The sequence below is a fragment of the Microcaecilia unicolor genome, chromosome 11 (genome assembly GCF_901765095.1).
Source record: "Microcaecilia unicolor chromosome 11, aMicUni1.1, whole genome shotgun sequence".
Classification (NCBI taxonomy): Eukaryota; Metazoa; Chordata; class Amphibia; order Gymnophiona; family Siphonopidae; genus Microcaecilia; species Microcaecilia unicolor.
In genome coordinates this window covers 67,663,016-67,686,771 of record NC_044041.1, presented here as the reverse complement: position 1 = coordinate 67,686,771, position 23,756 = coordinate 67,663,016, and the positions used below count along the sequence as shown (strand labels likewise).

Genomic DNA, 23,756 nt, shown 5'->3' with positions numbered 1-23,756 from the left:
CAGTCTTACCTCTGTGCTTGATGTAAAGTTGATTGAACCAGCAGCAACACATCAGGAACTAATTCATGTTTGTTATTTTAGGATATAATCCAGGAAATTCTTAGGGCTCTAAGCCGTACTGTAGGAGTGCTAACTTTTAGCACGCTCTAAAAATTAGTGTGTGCCAACGATAGACACACCCATTATACTCCTATGGGTGTTTCTAGCGTTAGCACGTGCTAATTTTTAGTGAAACACTAAAACGTTGTGCGCCTACAGCGCGGCTTAGTAAACAGGGCCCTTAATCTTAAAAAAAAAAAAAAAAAAAAATACGCTTTCTCAGAGTTTTGGGTTGCTGGCATCGTGTTTATTCTTACTTGAAAAAGCTCTAACCTACTTAGACTGCTGAATTTAAAATCTACCAAGCCAGATGATAAAGCAGTATTTAAATTAGTGATTTATGACATGAAGAAGAAAATATCCATGTTTAAGATGGCAGGGATTTAGAGAGAGTGATTATACAGAGTGCAGGATATCTTAACTAAAAAAGTACTTTATTGTGAACTCTCCGTATGCTTGAAGGTCTGGAAGAAAGCCCAAGGTTATGACGCTTGTATATCTTCTCACTTTATAATGAAGATAGTATACATTCAGATCAGCAGGGCTTTTACAGGATTCTTGGTGATAAGCATGAGGTAGACGTTGGTGGAGCGCTCAAAATTAGTGACTCACAGATTGATTTGTTTTGGGGTTTGAATTGTCACCAGTTCAAGGGTTACAGAATATTGTGGTCACATGTCCTTTTCTGACTCTGCTGCAGGAGTCACTACTGCTCTGTATGCTGGGGGGGGAAAAAAAGGCACGTTTGTGAGCATACCTAGACTACAAATATCCGTCTGAAAGTAGTTGACAGCTATCACTCTAAGGTGGCTACGACAGAATGCAACTGTGCAGAGCTACAGTGAAAGAATGAAGGCTTTATGACCAAGTCCTAGAGTCAGGATCCTGGAAACAGATGGTTGCATTTGGATGCAAATGTGCAGCGGCCAGTTAGCACCAAGGGGAAGAATACAGGCTTTCACTATTTACAACTCCTTCTAGGTCTTATGATGCATTTGTCTCAACCATGGCAGATAGAAGGGCTCAAGTTCAGCACCAGCAATAACAGTGATATACAGATGATGCCAGGGGCGGACTGACCAGTCAGTCAGGCAGTGGGGCAGTGCCCGAAGGACCAGAGGCTCTGCCCAGTTGCCTGCCACCACTGCTGCACTCTACAACCCCCTGGGTCCTACCTTGAAGACCTGCAAAACTACCGTGGGAAGTCTCGGCCGCCATTTTGAAAACACGCCGCCGCCGCCAGGCAGAATAGCAGTAGTGGCCAGAAAAGAGGTGGGGGGGGGGGGGTTTGCTGCCCCCAAAGAAGCTACTAGACCACCAGTGCCCTTCAAGGTAGGACCGGGAAGGGCCTACTGAGGCCCAGATCACTGTCAGTCCGCCCCTGGATAATGCCAAAAAATAGCTGCACACTCACAGCAGGGCTGTGGAGCCAATACACCAAATCTCAAACTCCTGTTTTTCTACTGTCTGACTTTGACTGATATTAAGCTTACATTTTTTTGTTACAAGGTGTATTTTCACAGCACTTACAAATATCCATAGTAAGCTATGGAATTTTGTAAGTCTGAGTGCTTTATCTGTCACATTTGTATCCTACATATCGAAAATGAGCCCCCATATTCAGAACAAAAAAATATATAAATATATAGTAAAAATGTATTTATTTTGAAGCTAGAGTTGGAGTCAGTACACTTTTACCGACTCCAAAGCCCCCCGACATGCAAGATGTAGAGGGGGGAAAAAAACAAACCAAACCAAAAACATAACCCACCACAGTTCAGAATGATGTCAAGCAAAACAGTTAGTGTGTGCAATATCCTTTGCCAATGGCCTCAGGCATGGACTGGGTGAGTATTCTTAGTGTGAGCATTGGTGATTTCAAATTTGGGTGGGTGTTCAGGCATGGACTGGGTAACTATTCTTAGTGTGAACATTGAAACCCCCCCCTCCCCCCCCCCCCAAATTTGAAATCACTAAAGAAAGTTAAATCGATCGATTGATAGAACAGAGATGAGAATTACATACAGAACTGCTGGCTGCTGCCTGCTCGGTCTGTCCTGCTGACTGATGTGCTTCGCTGCTGGCCAGAGTATGTAAGACTGAATACAGATAAAAGGACAAAACAAAGAAAAATAGTGAGATGACAGATTTACTTAAGAATTGATTTGCAGCATTCTGTGTTAAGGCAGAATTAAATCCAGTTGCAAGTGTTGCACAGACTCTGTATCACCAGAACTGTAGACAACATCTGGTTTTCTGACCTTATCTAGTTCATTAAAGCAGATAGAGAAGGACCACAGTGAATTAAGATGAGAGTTTGGAAATTAGGACAAAGGAGAGCCCATGATATAGGGTTAAAATAGCAAAGGCGGCAGCAACAGCAAATGGTCTCCCTAATACATTCACATAGAAAGCTTTACCTTCTCTGGTGACAGTCTCAGCAGTGCTGCGTGCTTGCTCACTGAGATCGTTCACCATACTGTCCACAGTGTGCTGATGTTTCAGGAAGAAAGGTCGGATGAAACGATTGTACATCACCTGAGAACCATTCCACGAAAATGGGGCCATGCACCAGAGCAGGAACATACACTGAGAATATATATATATATATATATATAAGAGAAAACGAGAGACAGGATCTCTGTCTCAGTTTCAAGCAGCGTACAATACAGACATGCAAGGCTCTTTGGTAACTGGGAAAAGGGAGAGCATGCTAACTTCTAAACTAAAACGAGAGGCATCTAACAAGCAGCAATGAGGAAAAACCCCATTGTCAGATTTCCCATCCAGAAAGAGCTATCCCCCCCCCCCCCCACACAAAAAAAAAACCACCCACACAAATACTTTCAGCCTCTTCACACCTTTCCAACATAATAGAGTGGAAACCAGAAGAGAAAAATGTCAGAAAAGAATTCCACCACACTGAAGATCCCATACACAACCCAGTAGGTCAGCCAGATGGTGTCATCCTTCTTATCTAGGCTTTCAATGGCTTTTATCCTGCAGGAAAAGAAAAAAAATTCAGTACTGTGGTTCCAATGCAATTAAAATAATACCAAGAACAAGCAAAACCAGAGAGTAGATGTGCACAGAACTATTAAAATAACTACAATCTCCTACTTAAGGCCCTCATGATCAAAAGCCCCGCACTGTTCCAAACAGCGCGGGGCTTTACCACACCGATGATCAGAGATAATGCATGCAAATTTAAGCAGTGCAATTATCTCTGATCATCGGGCAGAAGTGCGGGCGAATTGGGCACGAGCACGTGCTCAGCACAATCCTCCCGCACTTGTTTGACAGGTCTGGGCTGTCAAAAGCCCAAACCTGTCAAACATCCTGCTCCATCAACTAACACCCTGCCCCCGAGGCCCGAGCAACGGGGGCTGGAGGTCCGGTGGATCTCCAGCTCCCCCCCCCCCCCAAATTGGTCCCTGGTGGTCTAGTGGCCGCTGGCAAAACCCCTCTAGTGCATCCTGGGCGGGGCTGGGCGCCGCCATTTTGCTGTGTCGTCAACCAAGAGGAGGGAGGCAGGCTGCGTCCCTCCTCCAACTAAGGTAGGGGGCTGTCCTTACGCTGGACCACCAGGGATCTCTCGGACAATGCTGTGGGGGGAGGGGGGAAGTTGGGGTGGGCTGGAGGTCCACCGGACCTCCAACCCCCCCCCCCCCCAATCGCTCGCTGGGTGGGAGGGGGTTTTGCCGGCGGCCACTAGACTACCAGGGACCAATTTCGGGGGGGGGGGGGGGGGGCGGCAACGGGGATCCCTGGTCAGGGCTCACCATTCCTCCCCAATGATCGGCAAACCCTAACGCCAGCTCGGAGCTGGCATAAGGTTTGCCGCGGCCAGCGACCCAATCTTTGGCGCGCTGGTCGCTGATCATTGGGGATGAATGCGCTGAGCCCTGTTTAGCATGCATTTGCATGCTACTTGAGCAAAGAGCCCTCGAGAGCGTTGTTTCACGCGCTCGAGGGCTCTAATCATGGGGCGGTAGCAAACGCTGGCACTAGTATGGCGCTAACAGCCTCTAGCGCCGGCGTTTGCTTTTGATCATGAGGGTGTAAATACTGTCTCTCTCCAGGGTGCCTGCTGTTTATATAGATGTGGGGTGGTGCTGCAGTCCTTGTATCGTGTCCAGTATTTGCCTGTAGGACCAGCAACTGAAGTCTGATGTGAGGGTTTTTCAGATATCAGGAATTCACTGCACAGAATTTATTTATAATGGAGTCAATATTCAGCTGTTGGCGATGAGTGTTTTTGCTCACTGCCGACAGTGTTATTCTCAGATATTCAAAGCCAGTACCTGTGCAGGCTCTGGCTTTCATATCCGGTTATTTTTAAGCCTGTTACAATATAGCCCTCAGAATGCCTCCAATGTAGCCAACTTTGAGTTATTAACCGTAATATTCAGTGGCACTTAATATCAGCAGCTAGCCCTGACCAAGTGATTTAAAAGGGTCAGCAGCCAGCTAAATCGCTTTGAATAATCAGGCCCAATATTTATATCCTGCTTACCAGTAGCGTAGCCAAGGGTGGGCCCGAGTGGGCCCAGGACCACCCAGTAGCAGCACACCTATGATGTGGCTAGCAGGAATCCCCAAGCCCCACCAGCCAAAAACTGTCCCTCCTGCATTCCTTGTAAATAGCAGATCTTTGCCTGCAGCGACTGATACATACTGTTCGCACCGGCCCCACAACCTTCCCTCTGATGTGTTCCCACCTATGCGGAAACAGGAAGTTGCATCAGAAGGAAGGCTGTGGGGCCAACATGAGCAGTGTATATTAGTTGCTGCTCGCTGCCAGTGAAAATCTGCTGCTTAAAAAGGTATGTGGGGGAGGGGGGATGTTTGAGAGACCATAGGACATACAGACGAGAGACCAAATCACTTATGGGACAGGGGTCTTCGGCCCACCCATCATTGGATGTCTGGCTACGCTCCTGCTGCTTACAACTAAGCGGGTAACAAAAAGACGTGCACCTCTAATCCTTCCACAGCAATGTGTCTTTACCATGTGTAAACCCGGCACTTAATTTTATCTTGCATAAATATTTAAAAGTACCTATTTTACAAAGTTGGGATATGCACATATCAAATCCAAATGCCAAGGGGGCACGGTCTGGATATGTTTTGAACAGGACAAGAGGGAGGCAAGTTTGAAGACATTAGTCCCCATTTCAGAAGGGAAGGAAATGTCCGTCTTCTAAAAGATGGACGTTGGGAGTTACACCTGCTACCAACCATGTTTAGGATTTGGTAAACAGCTACTATTGAGCAGCACTCTAATGGAAGGATATGGGGTGGGGTGGGGGGGGGGTTGTCCCCTTAATCCCCCAGTGGTGTTTATACTCCCAAATGTCAAATGGGCAAAAGAAACCAGTCACTGATAGCTTTGGGATAATGCCTGGTTATGTTTCTAAGTTTGCAAAGGCTGAATCCATCAACAGATGTTTATTTTTCTAAAATGGACGTTTATGCTGTAAACACCTCGCTCATAAATGTCCATTTCTTCTGCATTTTAGAACAGGCTTTACTTTTAGCAGATTCTGGTCAAACTTGAAATGCACTGACTTGCATGTCAATTCCAGTATCTATGACCTGTCTAAAATGGGGCTGTAAATGTGCTTATATAGATGCATCTGCAGCAAGAAGCCTGCTTTCTGTGCACTCCTACGAGACCAAAAGACTTCTATATAAAAATCAGAGGCTTAGCTACCATTGAGCAAACTTGCCAAAATACCCATGGCCGCCACCGTTTTCCTCCTCCACACCTCTCTTCCTATACCATTATCTGGCATCTCTCACTCAGACACCTCCTCCCCCACCCCTCCTTTACCTTGCAACCCGTAAATGTCACTTCATACCTACTGTCTGCAGGCTGCCTTGGATCCTTCCCTCTGATGTGTCCTGCCCACCTCTGATGCAATTTGCAGTTTCGGGGCAGAACGTGTCAGAGGAAAGGCTTCAAGGCAGGCCACAGGCAGTGGATATGAAGTTCTGCCACTGAAGGCAGACACAGGGGAAGTAGAGAGTTTCCAGATCCTGGTAGAGGAGGAGGGGAATGGAGCTGGACTACAGGGATGTGGGCAGTGAAATGCTGCACCATGGTTGGGGGGGGGGGGGGGGGGGTTGCAAAGATTGAGAACGCCTGGCATACAGGTTAACAAACTACTGCCTAGAGCTGATACTGGAAAATAGAAAGATCATAGGTAGGTGAGATGTGGAAAAAACAAAACAAAGTGTGACAGAACTAGAGGGTGAGAAAAGGATGAGGAGTACATCTACATCAGTGTTGAAATGCACGTTAGAGAAAAAAATGATGAAGTGTCAGAGACAGATGTATAGAGAAAAAAAATGAAAAACACAAGAAAAGTTGAAAGGAGAGGCTGGGACCAAGTGGATAGTAACATAAAATGCCCAGCCATTAAAAAAAAACAAAAAACACTCCATTTTATTTTCAGATTTAGACTGGCATCTTGAAATGTGCAATCCTGATAGTTTCATATTTTACACACAGTAAAACAGGAAATATAGTTTCTCCAGTGTTGCATTGCACTCAGACTTCTCCGAGTTCCTATTTCTAGCTACTGGTTGCTTATTCTGTATTTGAGGCTCTGCCTGTATTCGTCAGAAACTGATGTTGTTTAATTTCTGTGTAGGGATCTGTAGTAGTCTGTTTTTCTAGAAGGAAGTAAATCAGTATTCCAGGTGTTGCCTTTTTAAAAAGGTAGGGTTGTTGATACTGTTTTATTATGACAGCTTTTCTATCTAGGTCTGGAATTAATGTTTTGCCAAATTTGATTACTGGAACTCAAAAGGTGACCTCCTCCCCTCCTGTGCCCTGCTACCTTGAGAGAGAATTAATGTTTTGCCAAATTTGATTACTGGAGCTCAAAAGGTGACCTCCTCCCCTCCTGTGCCCTGCTACCTTGAGAGAGACAGTGTTATAGGGGCCCATATTGAATTTTTCTACCTGGGGGCCCTTTAAGTCATAGCTACAACACTGAATATAATACAAAGAATCAAGGGACAGTATTTCCCTTAACTATACCAATAAGTCAGGATCCCATACAACTCTCTAGGCTGCTAATGCTACTCCACAAAAGGGATCACTACTCTTGGGTATTTAGCCCAAGAGGAATGTGGAAGTAGTTTCAGAATGATTTACACTGGTGAAAGGATTCTATATAGAGCAGCTAAGGATACTGTAAACCGGCATCAGCTTGCCACGCTGAACAAATCAGAGTGAGGAGTTGTTTGGTTTTGGTTTTTTTTGTTTGTTTGTTTCAGTGCTCAAACAGCTTTTTTTTTTTGTAAGGCAGGAGAGGACGCCGGAGCAAAAGAAACCTCAGACGCTTTTTAAAGTCAGGAGAGTAAGAACCACAAACCCCAGTCAGGCAGAGAGGAAGGGGCGATGGGGGAGAAAGGGAGGGACCTGGCACCACCAGGTGTGCAACCAGGACCAGGACACTCCAGAAGCCAATCAATCCAGAGCTGCACATGACCACATATAGTAAGCCTCTGAAGTTCTCTCTCTACTGTTGGTAGAGGGACATCACCCACAAGTCTCTGGATTGATCTGTGGGACACTATGGAAAAACATTTCTCCAAGGCCAGGCAGGCTGCTTGTTCTCAATGATGGGTCGGCGTCCACGGCAGCCCAGGAACGGAGATTTTCCAGCAAAAATCCAACAAACTTTGCGACAGCTTCTGGAGCACAGGACAGACGCACTGCACATGCATGGTCATCTTCCCACCCACGCACGTCCGTTCCAGTCTCAGTTTTTCTTTTTCTGTGGTGGAGAGGGGCTGCGTGTCAGTTTCTCTCCCTCAGGCCGAGAGAAAGACTTCGGTGTCTTTAGTGCTTTTTGGTTTTCGGTCTTTTTTCCAGTTTAAAAAAAAAAAAAATCCTTATTTTATTTTCTTTGGTTTTTTCCCTTTTAAGTTTCCTTTAGTTTCCAAGGCAGCCTTATTAGGCCGCGCGTACGCGGTTCCCATTTTTGTGCCTCTCGGTTGGCACAATCAAGCCTTTTGATTTCGCCACCGCGATTTTTCTGCTCATGTCCTTGAAGCCTCCCAACGGCTTAAAAAAAAGTGTGCTCGGTGCCAGCGGTCGATCTCAGGCACTGACCCACACGCGTGGTGCATCCAGTGCCTTGGGCCCGACCATCGCCCAGCCGCCTGCAAGTTGCATCTCAGCTTGAAAAAGCGGACACAGGCGTCAAGAAGAGCTCTTCGGGACCGTCTTTTCGGAGCGCCGACTGATTCCTCAGCGTCGACATCGGGAGACAAGGTAATGGCTGTCCGGACTTCACCTCTAGCTGGGAGAGGTGAGCCGTCGAGCGGGTCTCCACCTGTCTCGAAGGCTCCAGCTGTGCAGGCCCATCGGGATCGACCACTGTCAGATCTGACCCCGAGGAGGCATGTGGATTCCATGTCCTCCTCGTCGGTACCGAGGAGTACCGGTGACGTGCTTCGAGCAAAGGTGAAGAAGCATAGTCATCGGTCTCCTTCGAGACACGGTACCGGGAGCGTCGAAGGATTTGGCACACGAGAAGCGTTGACGCCGGGAGGATCGCTCACCCTCCATACAAGAGGTGTCAGTGCGTAGATCTTCTGACAGCCCGGTACCGCCTCCCAGGCCTCCACAGATTCTGCCGTCGACTTCTGCACCGACCCCCCAGCCTTCCTCGACAGCGACTCTGGACGAGCGCATCCAAGCCATTCTTCCAGGTCTCCTGGAAGGGCTGCTGCGTCAATCTATTTTGGAACTGGGGGTGCTTGCACCCTCGGTACTGTCGATGGAAGCAGCAGCTGGCTCTGTGCCTGTGGTGAGGTCTCCGACGCCGGTACATCGCCGGCATGGAACAGACTCCTCGGCATCGCCATAGAGGACGGGGTTCCTCGGTGTCGAGACGGGCCTGGTTTCGGACTGCAGTTGGAGAACTCTTGTCCGATACCGAGGAGGATGCCTCATGGGATGAAGGAGAGGACCCCAGGCATTTCTCTTCCGAGGAGTTGTGGTCTTCCTTCTGAGCCTACTCCTTCACCTGAGAGGAAGCTTTCTCCATCAGAGTCTCACCTTCTCATCATTTGTCCGGGAAATGTCTGTGGGCATTCCCTTCCCGGTGGTCACAGAGGATGAGCCCAGGACTGAGATGCTCGAGGTCCTTGACTATCCTTCACCACCTAAAGAGTCGTCTACTGCCCCTCTGCATAGTGTCCTTAAAGAGACATTGCTTAGGAACTGGGCGAAACCACTCAGTAATCCCACCATTCCCAAAAAAGCTAAGTCCCAATATCGGATTCACGGAGAACGTGAGTTGAGGTCCCAGTTACCTCACGACTCTATGGTTGTGGATTCCGCCTCGGCGCCCCCGGGTCGAGAGTCTAGGACTCTGGACTCTTTTGGGAGGAAGGCCTATCAGTCCTCTATGCTCGTGTCCGAGATCCAATCATACCAGCTCTACACAAGCATCCATATGCGGAACAATGTTAAGCAACTGGCGGACTTGGTGGACAAGCTTCCTCCGGAGCACGCAGGCCTTTTCAGGAGGTGGTCAGGCAGCTGAAGGCGTGTCGCAAATTCCTGTCCAGGGGTGCTTACGACACTTGATATTGCATCCAGATCCGCTGCTCAAGGTACAGTGATGCACAGACTCTCATGGCTACGTGCTTCTGACCTGGATAGTTGAACCCAACAGCGGCTTGCGGATGTTCCTTGCCATGGGGGGGATAATATTTTTGGCGAGAAAGTCGAGCAGCTCCACCAGCGGGAAACCGCCCTCGACAAGCTCTCCCACCGGGCGCCTTCAGCATCTACCTCAACAGGTAAACAGTTTTTCCGGGGAAGGTGGAATGCTCCCTATGCTTACAATAAGCATAGGCACAATCCACCTTCCCGACAGTCTTCTCAGGCTCAGCCCCAGTGCTCGTTCGCATCAACAGCGTGTGCCCAGATAGGCCCCTGCAGCTCCCCAGCAAAAGCAAGGGACAGTGCGTCTGTCCCGCGCTCCGGAAGCTGTTGAAAAGTTTGTTGGATTTTTGCTGGAAAATCTTCGTCCTGGGCCGCCGTGGACGCTGACCCATCAGTGAGAACAATCAGCCTGCTCTCCTCGGAGAATACCTGCTACAGGTAAGTATCTTCGCTTTTCTAGACACTGCGAGAGAACAGCATGCCTAGACACTGAGGAAGTATAAGATGGGGCAGGCCAAGGTAAGAGTACTCACGAAGAATAGGCTGGATAGACGAAGCCAATTAAGTTGCAAAGTAGAGAAGCACCATAACCAAACATGAGATAGAGACCCATGGCGCAGACAGAACCTAGGCAAAGAGATAAAACAGAAATATAAAGGTCATAAAACATTGTGTGCAAAAGTCCTTTGGGCTGATGCTCAAAATGTAATGCTGGCACTAGAGGCGATTAGCGCTGGACTAGCACCGGCGTTGGTGAATGCAAAATGCTCAGAGGGCTCTAGCATGTAAGACAATCTGTATACCAAAGATTAGTGCAAATAGCATGCAAATGTAGTCAAACTGATGTTAATAAGGTAGTTTCCTATTCTCTCCCAATGCCCAGAGAACAGCTCACAAAACAAAGCCGCACTTATGCTGAAAAGCAGAACGCCAGCTCAGAGAAGGCATTAGGATGTTTGAAAAGAGGCTCTTTCACGATTCTCTTTAAAATCCACTGGATTTTTTTTTTTTTTTTTTGGAAATAGGAGGAATCCCATGCAGTGAGCTCAGGCAAACCCAAGAGTGAAGCACACATTGGCGCCTGTTTCCTGTACTTAAATATAAGCCTTCCAAGTAAAAAAAATTAAAAGAAAATTGAAAAGCTTATATTTAAAAAAAGGTGAAGAAAACAGGCGCCGTGTGCTTCACTCTCAGGTTTGCCTGAGCTCACTGCGAAACACTTCTGTGCATGTGCCCCCCCCCCTTCCTTTTGCAGTTCGCATATAAATACCATATCCTTTGAGCATTGGTGACCTAGGTTTTCTACACGGTTGGCTTTACTATGCATGTTCACAGCATCGGTCCACATACTAGGGGGTAGAGATGTGGCCATGAAGCTGCAGGAATCCAAGCAGTTTCATGGCTTCCTTTCCCTATTTGCCAGTACATGACAGAATGAAGCAGATATATGCCAGCCTGTGATTGAGGAAGCTAAAATGAGTAACATAAGGAAATATTTCTTTACAGGAAAGGCAGTGGGTAAATGAACAGCCTCCTAATGGAGAGGCAAAAAAAAGGAACACAACACATGCAAGTCACCCTTGTGTGCCCTGCTTCTATTTACAGCAACATCTACTTAGACTTAATCTGTAATTGCATTATCCAGAGTTGATGAGATTAGTGTCTGTTGAGGTGTTATGCAAGCGCCAACACTTGCTTTATTTTAATGCTTTAACCCCATAACAATTTACACCCTCCCCATGGAGGTGGTAGGATCAAAAGCAATGACAACAGGGCATAAATTAAAAACAAAAACCAAACACACACCATACAAGTCTTGCCATACTGGGAGAGTCCATCAAGCCTGGTGACCACTGTCAAACGGATAATCCAGGTCACAAGAACCTGGCAATATACCAAAATAAATTTTATGCTGCCTATTTTAGAAAAAAGTAAAGCAGCAGTGGATTTCTATATGAGAGCAATCGAAGCAAAACAAATGACCCCATATTAAAAACAATGCATAAACAGCATAAGCAGCAGCATGGTCAACCATAAACTAAAGATATAGAGGTGTCACCTACAAGAAGAGCAGATACAACTCAGCTACCCTATCAGACAGACTAGATAAAGAACAGAAGATAAAGACCTGTATGGTTCACTATCTTATGGGTTTACATGGATTAATCAGTGCAGCTCCATTACAGACACAGCAAATAGTGAAAGAACTGCAGATATCAAAATTACTGTTTAGGTCACAGTAACAGCAGCGGACAAATTACTCTTACATTTTGATCCTAAAAATTCTACGAATGGCTTCACAGAAGCTAGATGATTATGTGCAAGTATTCTTTTTTTAGGGACGGATTTTTTTTTTTAATTCAGCCTTTTCTTCCTGCTTTTTCATATTTACACAACTCAATCATAATTACAAGCCTCTGTGGGGACTGCAATAATATAAACTTTCATAGCTACCTTGGGTTTTCTCCTTAATCACAGCCTCTCACAGAGCTACAGACCTTTTCTGGGATCATGTATGCATAGACAACTCCTAACATAAGATAAACCAATGTGTGTTATTCTGGGTCAGACCAAAAAGGTCCATGGAGCTCAGCATTCTATTCCACACAGGATCCATTATTTGCAATGCACTGTCACAGATTATTAGTAGACTAGTAAAAAAGCCCCGTTTCTGATGCAAATGAAACGGGGGCTAGCAATGTTTTCTTCTGTGTGCGTGTCCCTGCCCTCTCTCCCCTCCCCCCTCCGAGTCCTTCACTGTTACAGAGCCAGCGATTTGATTTGTGCTCTGCTGTTTTCCTTCACTGACTGTTTGTGTTACAGAGAGGGCGAGGCAGACACTCATGGGGAAACCGGATATATCTCCCCCTTCACACTTCCGTCTGGAGGCTTCATAGAACGTTGGTGTTGCCTTTTATATAGAGAGATTTGGGAAAGCTACTACTTTAAGAAGCATTCCGTACCTAGAGACTCCCATTACAAGTCAGCCACATATAGGTGACATCATCTGACAGCTCCCATTGGGTGGAGAAGCTCAGAGAGATTTAAAAAAAAATCCCTCTAATTGGGTGTGAGAACATGGGGCCAGCTGTTTGAGGCGGATTCCCTGTTGCCCTTTAATACACTGCGGGATAGTTACCCAGGGGTAGAGGGTGATGAGTTTGCCTATTGCCAGTTGGCATCCCTTCTCAAGAGTAAGGCGGTGCGAGAGGTAATGCAGCGTAAGAAAATTGACCTGGAGGAGATATGTGAGAAGTTTGAATCTTCCTGGGGCTTGATAGGTTCCTTGTACCGTATCATAAGTAATCAGGCTTCCGGTTGTGGAAAGCACAGGGGTGTCTGGGAGCGGGAACTGGGTGTGCAGTTGGGAGAGTCCGAGTGGGAGAGAATAGAAAAAGCAGTGATGCGGGTATCAGTTCATGTTCCTCTGCAAGAGAACGCTGTCAAAGTATTATATCGATGGTACCTTATGCCGGCCCGTCTGCGAAGGATCTTTCCGTCCTCTTCGGACATGTGCTGGAGAAGGTGTGGTCACAAAGGTACAATGGGGCACATTTGGTGGAGCTGTATCAAAATTCGGGCATTTTGGAAAGCTGTACATTCTAGGCTACAGCACTGGCTGGGGTGTGTTGTGCCATGGGCCCCTGAGGTGTTCTTGTTTTCAGCTAGGACCACAGGCCTACTGTCACATCAGCAGACCCTAGTTCAACATGCGGCTGGCACAGCAAGGGTCATTGTGGCGGCACATTGGCGAAAGGAGGGGGTTCCATCTTTATCTCGATGGCTTAATAAGTTGAGATATGTTCGGGAAATGGAGAGACTAGTGGCGGAGCGTAAACGACAAATGGTTAAATGGCGTTCAGTTTGGGAGCCCGTCCCTTTTGACGCTCTATAAATCTAGTTGCTAAATGCATAGAATGCCATGAGGGGCAGTGCCCAGTAGTGTCCACCTGGAGGGTGGGGGAGGGGGGAGGGGAGGATGGGTGGAGAAATCTTTGTTTTCTTGAAAATTGGATAAAAATGTGAAGTTTATTGCTGGTGACATAGTTATATTGAAACGACTGAATGTAATCTTATAAGCTGTATGGGTAGAATCCTGTATTAGAATAAGCATGTTGTACTTTTTTTTAGTTTTTGTGGTTCCATTGTGCTGTTTCAATGGTGAATAAAGACTTCTTGCAAATAAAAAAAAAAAAAATCCCTCTAAGCATACATGGTAGGCATACCAATAGGGCAAGCCCAGGTACTTCACTTCCTGCCTCAGTTCATCTGTCCAAAGGGAGGTGGGTGGGTTGTATGGTTGACGTATCCTGCTCTCCACAGAAAACTCCCATTACAGCTTTCTTCTAGGACAAGCAGGATGCGTCATCCACCTATAGGTCCCTCTCTAGCCAAAGGGTGGGTAAGGGGGCCAGTCGTGATTCTATTTGCACTCTTTATGGCCCTTTTGGTACTCTGGTAGGATGAGCTGGCTCACTCCCGTATGAAAAATAGGTTATTCCAAAAGATCCGAACAATAAAATGGTTTTATTTTATGTTGTTAGTTGAGCTTTCTCACTCCTTGAAAATGCATTTGTTTGGCTCTTTTTTTTCCCTTCGTTCAAAATGTTTCAAAATATACACACATTTAGATTATAATCTTGACAATTTTTCAAATATGGGTGTTATTTAGCAAATATCAGAATAGCCAATAATTGTTGATCCATAACATATAAAGTGGATTTCTTTGTGACGACAATAAAGATAGTTCAACGTTAAACTGACTGAGAACCAAAACATACAAAATAAAAAGATCAGGAATGAATGAACTACATCAGCAAATCAATATTCAAAAACCTCAAATCAACAAATAAAATATTTGAACATCAAACAAGGGCAACATGGGCCTCAGAAGTCATGAGTCAATCTGTGCACATTAGCTTAACAAAACACATAAATCGGGAAGTCGGGAGTAGAAGCTAAAGTTGATCTCCGATGGGGGACCAGGTTCCACAGCTCCTGACTGTAGAAGGGATTCCACCTTCTGGAGTAGGAGGGCTGATACGTGCGACAGTCCTGAAACCCTAAGTGGTGGTTTACGAGGGGGTGGGTGGCAGATGCAGTAACCCCTCTTGATGATGGCTGAGAACCTATTAGTTGGTGGTGATAAAGAGAAGAACATAAGCACTACCATACTGGGACAGACCAAAGGTCTATCAAGCCCAGATCCCATTTCCAACAGTAGCCAATCCAGGTCACATGTTTATTATGAAAACTTGATATACTACCTTATCCGACTTGCAAACCAAGGCAGTTTACAAAAGGTACAAAAAAAAAACAGAATAGAAAGGAATGCCATTGGTTTATAGAACAGGGAACAACCAATCACAAACATATAAAAGAACAAAAATAGATAAATTTACACTGCTAAAAAACAATCCAGGAATGTAACATGTGGGGTGATCCAGGAATGTCACAACACACATGGGGTGTCCGAGCTGATGCCCAAAGATCAACTCAAAATAATAAGTCTTCAAAAACACCATAAAATTTGATAAAAGATTGTTCATACCACAGAAAGGGCGGCAAATCATTCCATAATTTCAAAGCTAGGAAAAAAAAACCAATGTCGTACATCTGGTGGATTCAAGGTGCACAGATCAAGGAGATGACAGAACGAAAAACCAGTTGCCCCCTGTGACCAAAGAGACTAACTAGGGGTATAAAGCATTGTGGGGCCCTTTTACTAAAGGCACAGTAGACCTACCACGGGACATGTTTAGATGTCCCACAGTAGTCTTCTGCTTAGTGTGTGCTAATCCCACACTGGAAAATTTTTATTTTCCCAGTACAGGAGGCGGGTCAGGGGGCAGAGAATAGACATGCCTGCTCTAATTAGCGTGGAGTAACACAGGAGCCCTTACCGCCTCCTAAATAGGTGTCGGTAAGGGCTCCCAGCAGTAATGGCCATGTGCTAATGAGGAAATTAGTACGTGGCAATTACAAAAATAAAACAAAACCCACCCAAACCCCATTTTACTACCGCACTAAAAGAGGCCGCAGTGCACGGGAAACCCATGTGCTGACAGTAGCACCTGCCACTTTTTACAAAAAGGACTACTATGTGAGGGGGCAGATTAAGAAAGATTTCCAAGTGAAAGGCCTGGTGAGACAGACAAAATCTTGAACTGAACATGAACAGGGAGCCAATGCAAACAAGACAATAGAGAAGAGACATGGTCAAAATGCCACGCACCAAGTATTTGACACAATCCCAAAACAGTAGAACACATTTTATGCTGCTTATCCGTGGCTTATGGACTTTTGTTTTACAAAAACTTGCCCAACCTTTTTAAACCCTACTATTCTAACCACTTTTACCACCACATTCTCTGGCAGCAAGTTTCAGGAGTTTAATTACATGTTGAGTGAAGAAATATTTTCTCCGATTTGTTTTAAATTTACTACTTAATAGCTTCATTATGTGCCCCTTAGTTCTTGAATTTTTGGAAAGAGTAAACAAGTGATTCACATACACCTGCTCCACTCCACATTTTATAAACCCATCATCTCTCCTCTGACATCTCTTCTCCAAGCTGAAAAGCCCTCTTTAGCCTTTGCTCATAGGGAAGCCATCCCATCCTTCATCATTTACATTGTCCTTCTTTCTACCTTTTCTAATTCTGCTATATCTTTTTGGAGATGCGGTGACCAAAATTGCATACAATATTCAAGGTGCGGTCGACCCATGGAGCAATACAAAGGCATTATAAATATTATAATATTCTCAGTTTTGTTCTCCATTCCTTTCCTAACAATTCCTAACACTCTATTTGCTTTCTTAGCTGCACTATACACTGAGCAGAGGATTGTAAGATATTAATTATGACACCTGATCCAGCCTCCTACAAGGTTGTGGTTCACTGGCAGGCAGTCAATGGCTCTGGCTGGAGACAGATTTGTTTCTGTCCCCATCCCTGGTTGGTCTTCTCTGATAGTAGGTGATATTACAATGTTGCAGGCACCACCTTGGTAGTGATGTGTAGCATCATGAGCTGGAGAATGTATTCGGGAGATGACCTCTGCAACGCCTTTTTATAGGGAGATGCTCACTTGATTAAAGTCTGCTCAAGTCCAATGTTGTGCAGTTGACCTTGATGGAGTCTCTGAAGAGGCTTTACCAGAGCAAGGCAGGGCATCCGCAAAACACAATGTCCTTCCAGAGCAGTGATGCACAGAGCCAAGCTAGGCGACATGCTGCAATGAAGTGTTTTCTACACTCCTACAGGTAGTGTATGAGCAGAGAGAGGAAGTCCTGTATGTCCTTGGTAAGCAATGGGAGGCCACTCTTGATCTTAACATAACCTCTTGGTACAGGATTGTTTGGAATAGACAGGTGGCCAAGCATTGAGCTTTGAAAAACCTTTTTTGCCCATCCTGCCTAAATTTTATCTGGAGGCATGTTGAGAGTTAGTGTAGGAGTTCTTATGCCTCTTCAGGCTAGAGTCCACCATGATGGACTGATGTGGTAGCTGGTTCTTATCAAAACCCAGTACCATATGCACCTGATATTTCACTTCCAGCCTTTTTGAAGCTGGAACCTGGAGAAGAGGATGAGCCATATCTTGGTTTTGCCTTATGCATTGAGATAGGTACTGAATCCTTAAGAGTATCCAGGCATTTGAGATCTTGGGCTTCAAGGGAAGGGTCCGTTGTGCCACCAGTGGAGAGGTTAATGTGGGTGGTGATCTTTTGTAGAAATTTCAAGTAGGCAAGGTCCTCAGGAGGGGGTGGGGGTGGATAGAGGTTTTTTGGCTTGCCCATCCAAGTGGGGTGCCTAACACATGTAGTGGTGAGGCAGCAGCTGAGAGGTCCAAATTGTAGGTGCCTTGGGAAACAAGACTATTGGGAACAGCAGAAAAAGTAAACTGAGGCAGTAAGTGTGGTTGCCCTACAGGGATGCCTACCACACATGCTCAAAAAGATCTTTAAAAAGAAGATCTGAGCTATTGGACAGCATCTTCGTTCAATGGGAGTCATCAGATGTCACCTATATGTGGCTGACGGATCCTGCTTGTCCTAAAAGAATGGCTTTGAACTCATCTTCCAGTTTAATGGCGCACTGAACGAGAAAACAAACAAAACAAAAAAAAACTTCAAGGGTGTTCTCTAGTGCTACTACTATTTTAAAAGTAGAAACAATGGTTTCCTATTTATCGGCTCCATCCTGCTCCCGATTTAGAAGCCTTTAGCATAGTCCCCCTTAAGTCATGTTTCTCCAAACTGAAGAGTCCTAACCTGACCCTCTTCAGTCTTCCTTCCCAGTGTAGGAAGTGGGGGCAAAAGCCACACTCAGGATCTCGGCATACTGCCCTGGCTTCTGTGCTTTGCTTCACATAAACACAATAACTAGTCTCTGTAATACTATCACTAGTTTCTGGTGAGAGAGTCACCTGGCGGTTTTAAAATTTATGTAAATAAAACAGAAGGTAGAGCCAACACACAGGCAAAGAAACAAAGGGCACAAAGATTGAGCTACACCTATCCAGGTGCACATGCAGGGACAAACAAAAAGGCCAGGTAAGGGAAAGACATTGAGAATATGCATGACAGGTTAATTCCACTAGCAGCCTCACTGCTGGATTCTGGATTAAGTGTGCAATTCTTTTCTCTGGTAATCTAATCCCATGTGTAAGAAATTGCAGTAATTTAATCTGGCACTAATAAATAATACCCTATAAGATTCTGGCAAAACTTTACAGAGAAATATCTTCCATAGTTAAATCATTTCTAACAAAAATCCAGCATTGAGAATAAGTTCAAAGTTACATCCCTTATCCTTAAAGGTCAGCGGACATGCCATTCAGTATGCCAGGTCTAGGTTGCACCAATTTTCTCCTCTATGCACCTCAAGGACCTCCAATTTACCTGGATTTAATCTCAGCCTGTGCTCACCCATCCAGAGATTCCCTGTAAGAATAGGCCAAGAATCCCAAAGTGGCCTATGGCCACGGGCCCAGGCTAGGGGCTTCTTAAATGTTTTCTTTCATTTACCCAAATGTATTCAGTCAGTGCTAAGTATGTCGAGTCGTTCTACAGAAATAGTAACTGGTAGTAATCTGGGATAAGTACTACCAATACACACGCACAAAAAAAAAAAAACATGCAGTTTAGGAATGTAGATGAAATATTACACTTTAAAAAATGTTGTGAAAGGCTTTAATAAATACATGAGGTCCAGCCAGAAAAGTTGCGCCTGAAAATCACTCTTCATACATCAGACCATGCAGGGCCAGACTTATGGATACTGTTGTGGCCCCTAAACTGTAACATTTTAAGAGGCTCCCAACACAATTAAGTGCAAAGTAAATTTTAGGTTTCATTTCCATGCTAGTGAAACATGACGTTCCAAGTTGTAGTTTATCTAGTAAATCCGGTCCTGACCTGGCAATGCTGGATACAGTACAGTATAGATTAAAGAGCAAACCTTCTAGAAATTTATAAGTTCATTTTTAAAATTGCTTTACAGATTTAATACTAGCTGTTCCCACTTGGACCTTGATACAGTCGTGCAGTTTCTGATGTGCATTTCCATTACCTTTTGATTTTAGTGTTTTTTGAGCGCCCTTGGGAAATATGTATATTAGCATTTAAAATGGTCCTCGTAGTTTACATAAAGCATGCCTTCCGGGAATGACTTAAGAACTGGAAACTCACATCGTCGTTTTCCGAGATCCGTTCGTATCTAATGTTAAGTAGTGTATGCTAGCGACAGCTGGTGGTTGACGATCTTTGCTCTTTGGATTTTCTACCTTTTCCCCACATGCTTACATTGGAGATATGGTTATCTGTAAACAAATAGAGCTGGGGGGAGCCATATCGTCCCCAGACGCTTCCCAACCACCCTACCCCCCTCCCTCTCACCTGTGGCCAGGTAATATTTTTTGGTTCCCGTTCTCGCCTCCACCTTTCCTAGTATATTCGCCACAAGGTTGTCTCCATTAAGAAAGGCCTGAAAGCGCTCCCGGAGGGGCACCATGGCGCTAGCTCCAGTACCAGATACGTGTATTCCACCGACACCACCCCAGGTGCTCCGCCTGCTCCTTTAAGCCGCTTTAGCGCTGACCTCGCCTTTCCACCTGCTAGGGGCGTGGCCGAGACGCTGCGCGCCAATAAGGAAAGGACTCGCCGGGCAGGTGGGGGCCAGTTACTTGCTTCTGAACATTGTTACAGGAGGATCCCAGAGGGCAGGAATGAGGCACAAGGAAGGCGATGGGAAAAAGTGCAAGATAAAGTTATGTGCTAATGGCTACCTAAACCTTCTTCAACTAAGCTGAGAGAGCCTAGACCAAAGGTTTGAGAGGCACAGCTAACCGAGATGCAGCTCTCTCATTACGCTTCCAGCCTGGCCAGCAGGAAGCTTACTCCGCACACTCAAGGGGATAGATACATGTGACACACTGACCAAAAGCCGTTTCCGTATTTTCAGTAATGTCAAGTTACCCATTTCCAGGCTGGAGATTGTGGGACAGTCCTGGATTTCTGACCACCCCAACCTGCTGAATTATGGGACTTGCAGCACTTATTTTAATATTATGGCAATATTCTGGAACATATTAGTATGAACTTTTATTAGGTATTAGAGATCCTGGTTTCAGTAGTGCATTATGCACTGTAGGGTGAGGCAGCACTTAAACCGTTTTCGCATCCTGTTCAAACTTCTTCTACTAACCTATAAATGCACTCACTCTGCTGCTCCCCAGCATCTCTCCACACTCGTCTTTCCCTACACCCCTTCCCGTGCACTCCGCTCCATGGATAAATCCTTCTTATCTGTTCCCTTCTCCACTACTGCCAACTCCAGACTTTGCGCCTTCTGTCTCGCTGCACCCTACTCCTGGAATAAACTTCCTGAGCCCCTACATTTTGCCCCATCCTTGGCCACCTTTAAATCTAGACTGAAAGCCCACCTCTTTAACATTGCTTTTGACTCGTAACCACTCGCCTCCACCTACCCTCCTCTCCTCCTTCCTGTACACATTAATGGATTTGATTTGCTTACTTTATTTTTGTCTATTAGATTGTAAGCTCTTTGAGCAGGGACTGTATTTCTTCTATGTTTGTGCAGCGCTGCGTACAGGGCCGTGCCTAGGGTCTCTGGCGCCCCCCTGCAGACTATCAATTGGCGCCCCCCCCCCCCATGAAAATGATCGCTCACCACTTGCCACACTGAAAGGAATTGTCAGCAATATTCTTAGAAACAAATTGGTATACATTGCAAAATAAGATAGCAGATGTAAATTCTCAAAGTGGACATATTCCAAATGCTAAAATGAAAATAAAATGATTTTTTTTCTACCTTTGTTGTCTGGTGACTTTCTTTTTTCAATCATGCTGGTCCAGTATCTGATTCTGCTGCTATCTGTCCTCTTAACTCCATTTCCAGGGCTTCCTTTCCATTTATTTCTTTACTTTTCTCCTTTCTTCTTCATTTCTTGCTCTATATCCATTTCCAGCAATTTCTCCTCTCTCCCTGGGTCCTGCACTCCCATCCATGTCCATTCTTGTCCCTCTCTGCCCTTCCCTCCTCCATCCATAGCCAGCAATCCTCCTCTCTCCCCTCCCCTCCATTTCCAGCAATTTGTCCTCTCCCTGGGCCCCCATGTCCATCCTTGTCCCTCTCTGCCCTTCCCTCCTCCATCCATAGCCAGCAATCCTCTCGCCCCTCCCCTTCCAGCAATTTGTCCTCTCCCTGGGCCCTGCCCTCCCATCGATGCCTCTCTGCCCTCCCATCCATGCCTCTCTGCCCTTCCCTCCGCGCCCTGGGGCCTTTAAATCTTTTACTTCTGGTCGCAGCAGCGTCAGTGAAAGCGGAGCGCTGCCGACATCTCCCTTCCCTTTGCGCTCTTGGTTCCCTCAGTGTCCGCCTTCTTCTGATGTCAGAAGAAGGCGGGACACTGAGGGAACCAACGAGTGCAAGGGAAGGGAGACGTCGGCAGCAGTGGCGTAGCTAGGGTAGTTGACACCCCGGGGCCGGTCATTTTTTTAACACCCCCCCCCCCCCCCAAATCCAGTACTAGGCATACCGAGAATACAAAACACGACCTATAGAGCAATTTTACCATACCATAAGCAGTCGTTTCTATGAGTCACACAAGGAAAAGGAAAGCATCTTAAGCACTACAGTGAGCACTAGAACATCAATTCACCTATTGTAAAACGAAACCAGACAGAATAGTACAGATCGTCGATCCTGCACAGTCAATGCCAACTGAAAGCCATGTCTTTTTCACAAACAGATACACCCTAATCCACTATAGAATAAGTAATCATAAACTTTCTATTTAGACAAAAATTAACTGAACCCCCAATGCCAGACTCTGCATACAATGCAACGCCACAGAAACAGAAAATGTCTCCTAGTACTGTGCAAATATAAAGACAGCAGATGTAAATTTGAAAAAACTAACAAATACCAATCACCACTTTACAAATTAACAAATAGAAATAAAACAAATACAGAAAATAAAATAATACCATTTTATTGGACTAATACATTTAACTTCCAGAGGCCAAAATCTCCTTCCTCAGGTCAATACAGTATAGTGCTGTTACAGTATCCTATCCTGATCTGAGGAAGGGGGTTTTGTTCTCTGAAAGTTAAGTCAAAATGTATTAAAATTAGTCCAATAAAAAGATTACCTTATTTACATGTTCTATTTATAAACATTTATTAACACAGCTAAAATACTATATCCTAAAGCAAAATAATAAAAATATATATTTACAGTTTGTTGTCTTTGGTTTCTGCTTTCCTCATCTTCTTTTCACCGTCTTCCTTCCATCCAGCATCTGTCTTCGCTCTCTCTCTGCCATCCAGTGTCTGCCCTCTCTAATGTGCCTTCCATCCACCATCTGCCCCAGTCTGCCATCTCTCTCTCCCCCTTCCATCCATCATCTGCCCTCTCTCTCTCCTTTCCCTCCAGCATTTGCCCTCTATCTCTGCCCCTTCCATCCACTGTCTGCTCTTTCACTCCCTTCTATCCACTGTCTGCCCTTTCTCTCTGCTCCTTCGATTCACCATTTGCCCTCTCTTTCCCCCTCCCATCCATTCAGGGTCTGCCCTCCCTCTCACTCCCCATTCCATCCAGGATCTATCCCCCCTCTCTCAATGCCCCCTCTTTTCGGCTCCCAGTTCCCACCTGCGGCTGCCCCTAGTTCCAGATCCATTGATTCTCCCATCCACCTCTGCCCCAGGCATGACCCCATTCTCCCTCCTGCTCACTTTTCAGACCCCAGTTCCAGATCCATGCCCCTTCTCCCATCTGTCTCCCACCCAGTCCCTTCTGCCCATCCAAGTCCCCCTCACCCCATCTGTCTCCCACCCAGTCCCTTCTGCTATCCAGTGCCCCCACCCTCACCCCATCTGTCTCCCACCCAGTCCCTTTCTGCCCATCCGAGTCCCCCTCACCCCATCTGGCTCCCACCCAGTCCCTTCTGCTATCCAAGTGCCCCCCACCCTCACCCCATCTGTCTCCCACCCAGTCCCTTCTGCCCATCCGAGTCCCCCTCACCCCATCTGTCTCCCACCTAGTCCCTTCTGCTATCCAAGTGCCCCCCACCCTCACCCCATCTGTCTCCCACCCAGTCCCTTCTGCCCATCCGAGTCCCCTCACCCCATCTGGCTCCCACCCAGTCCTTCTGCCCATCCGAGTCCCCCTCACCCCATCTGGCTCCCACCCAGTCCCTTCTGCTATCCAAGTGCCCCCCACCCTCACCCCATCTGTCTCCCACCCAGTCCCTTCTGCCCATCCGAGTCCCCCTCACCCCATCTGGCTCCCACCCAGTCCCTTCTGCTATCCAAGTGCCCCTCACTCTCACCCCATCTGTCTCCCACCCAGTCCCTTCTGCCCATCCGAGTCCCCCTCACCCCATCTTTCTCCCACCCAGTCCCTTCTGCTATCCAAGTGCCCCCCACCCC

General features: G+C 46.1%; 1 protein-coding gene across 2 annotated transcripts; it reads right to left on the bottom strand.

Moving 5' to 3' along the window:
- Positions 1-311: 311 nt before the first annotated feature.
- On the bottom strand, positions 312-19,887 carry LOC115480849 (receptor expression-enhancing protein 6-like). 2 transcript variants are annotated; one of them, XM_030219785.1, is made up of 6 exons: positions 19,700-19,887; positions 10,330-10,423; positions 2,961-3,099; positions 2,520-2,688; positions 2,125-2,198; positions 312-820 (listed from the first exon to the last, which is right to left on the bottom strand). In XM_030219785.1, the coding sequence occupies exons 1-6, from the start codon at positions 19,812-19,814 to the stop codon at positions 806-808; spliced, it is 606 nt and encodes a 201-aa protein (XP_030075645.1). In that variant the 5' UTR covers positions 19,815-19,887; the 3' UTR covers positions 312-805. The 2 variants fall into 2 exon arrangements, with proteins under 2 accessions (XP_030075645.1, XP_030075647.1); XM_030219787.1 differs by lacking the exon at positions 2,125-2,198.
- Between the last annotated feature and the right edge of the window lie 3,869 nt (positions 19,888-23,756).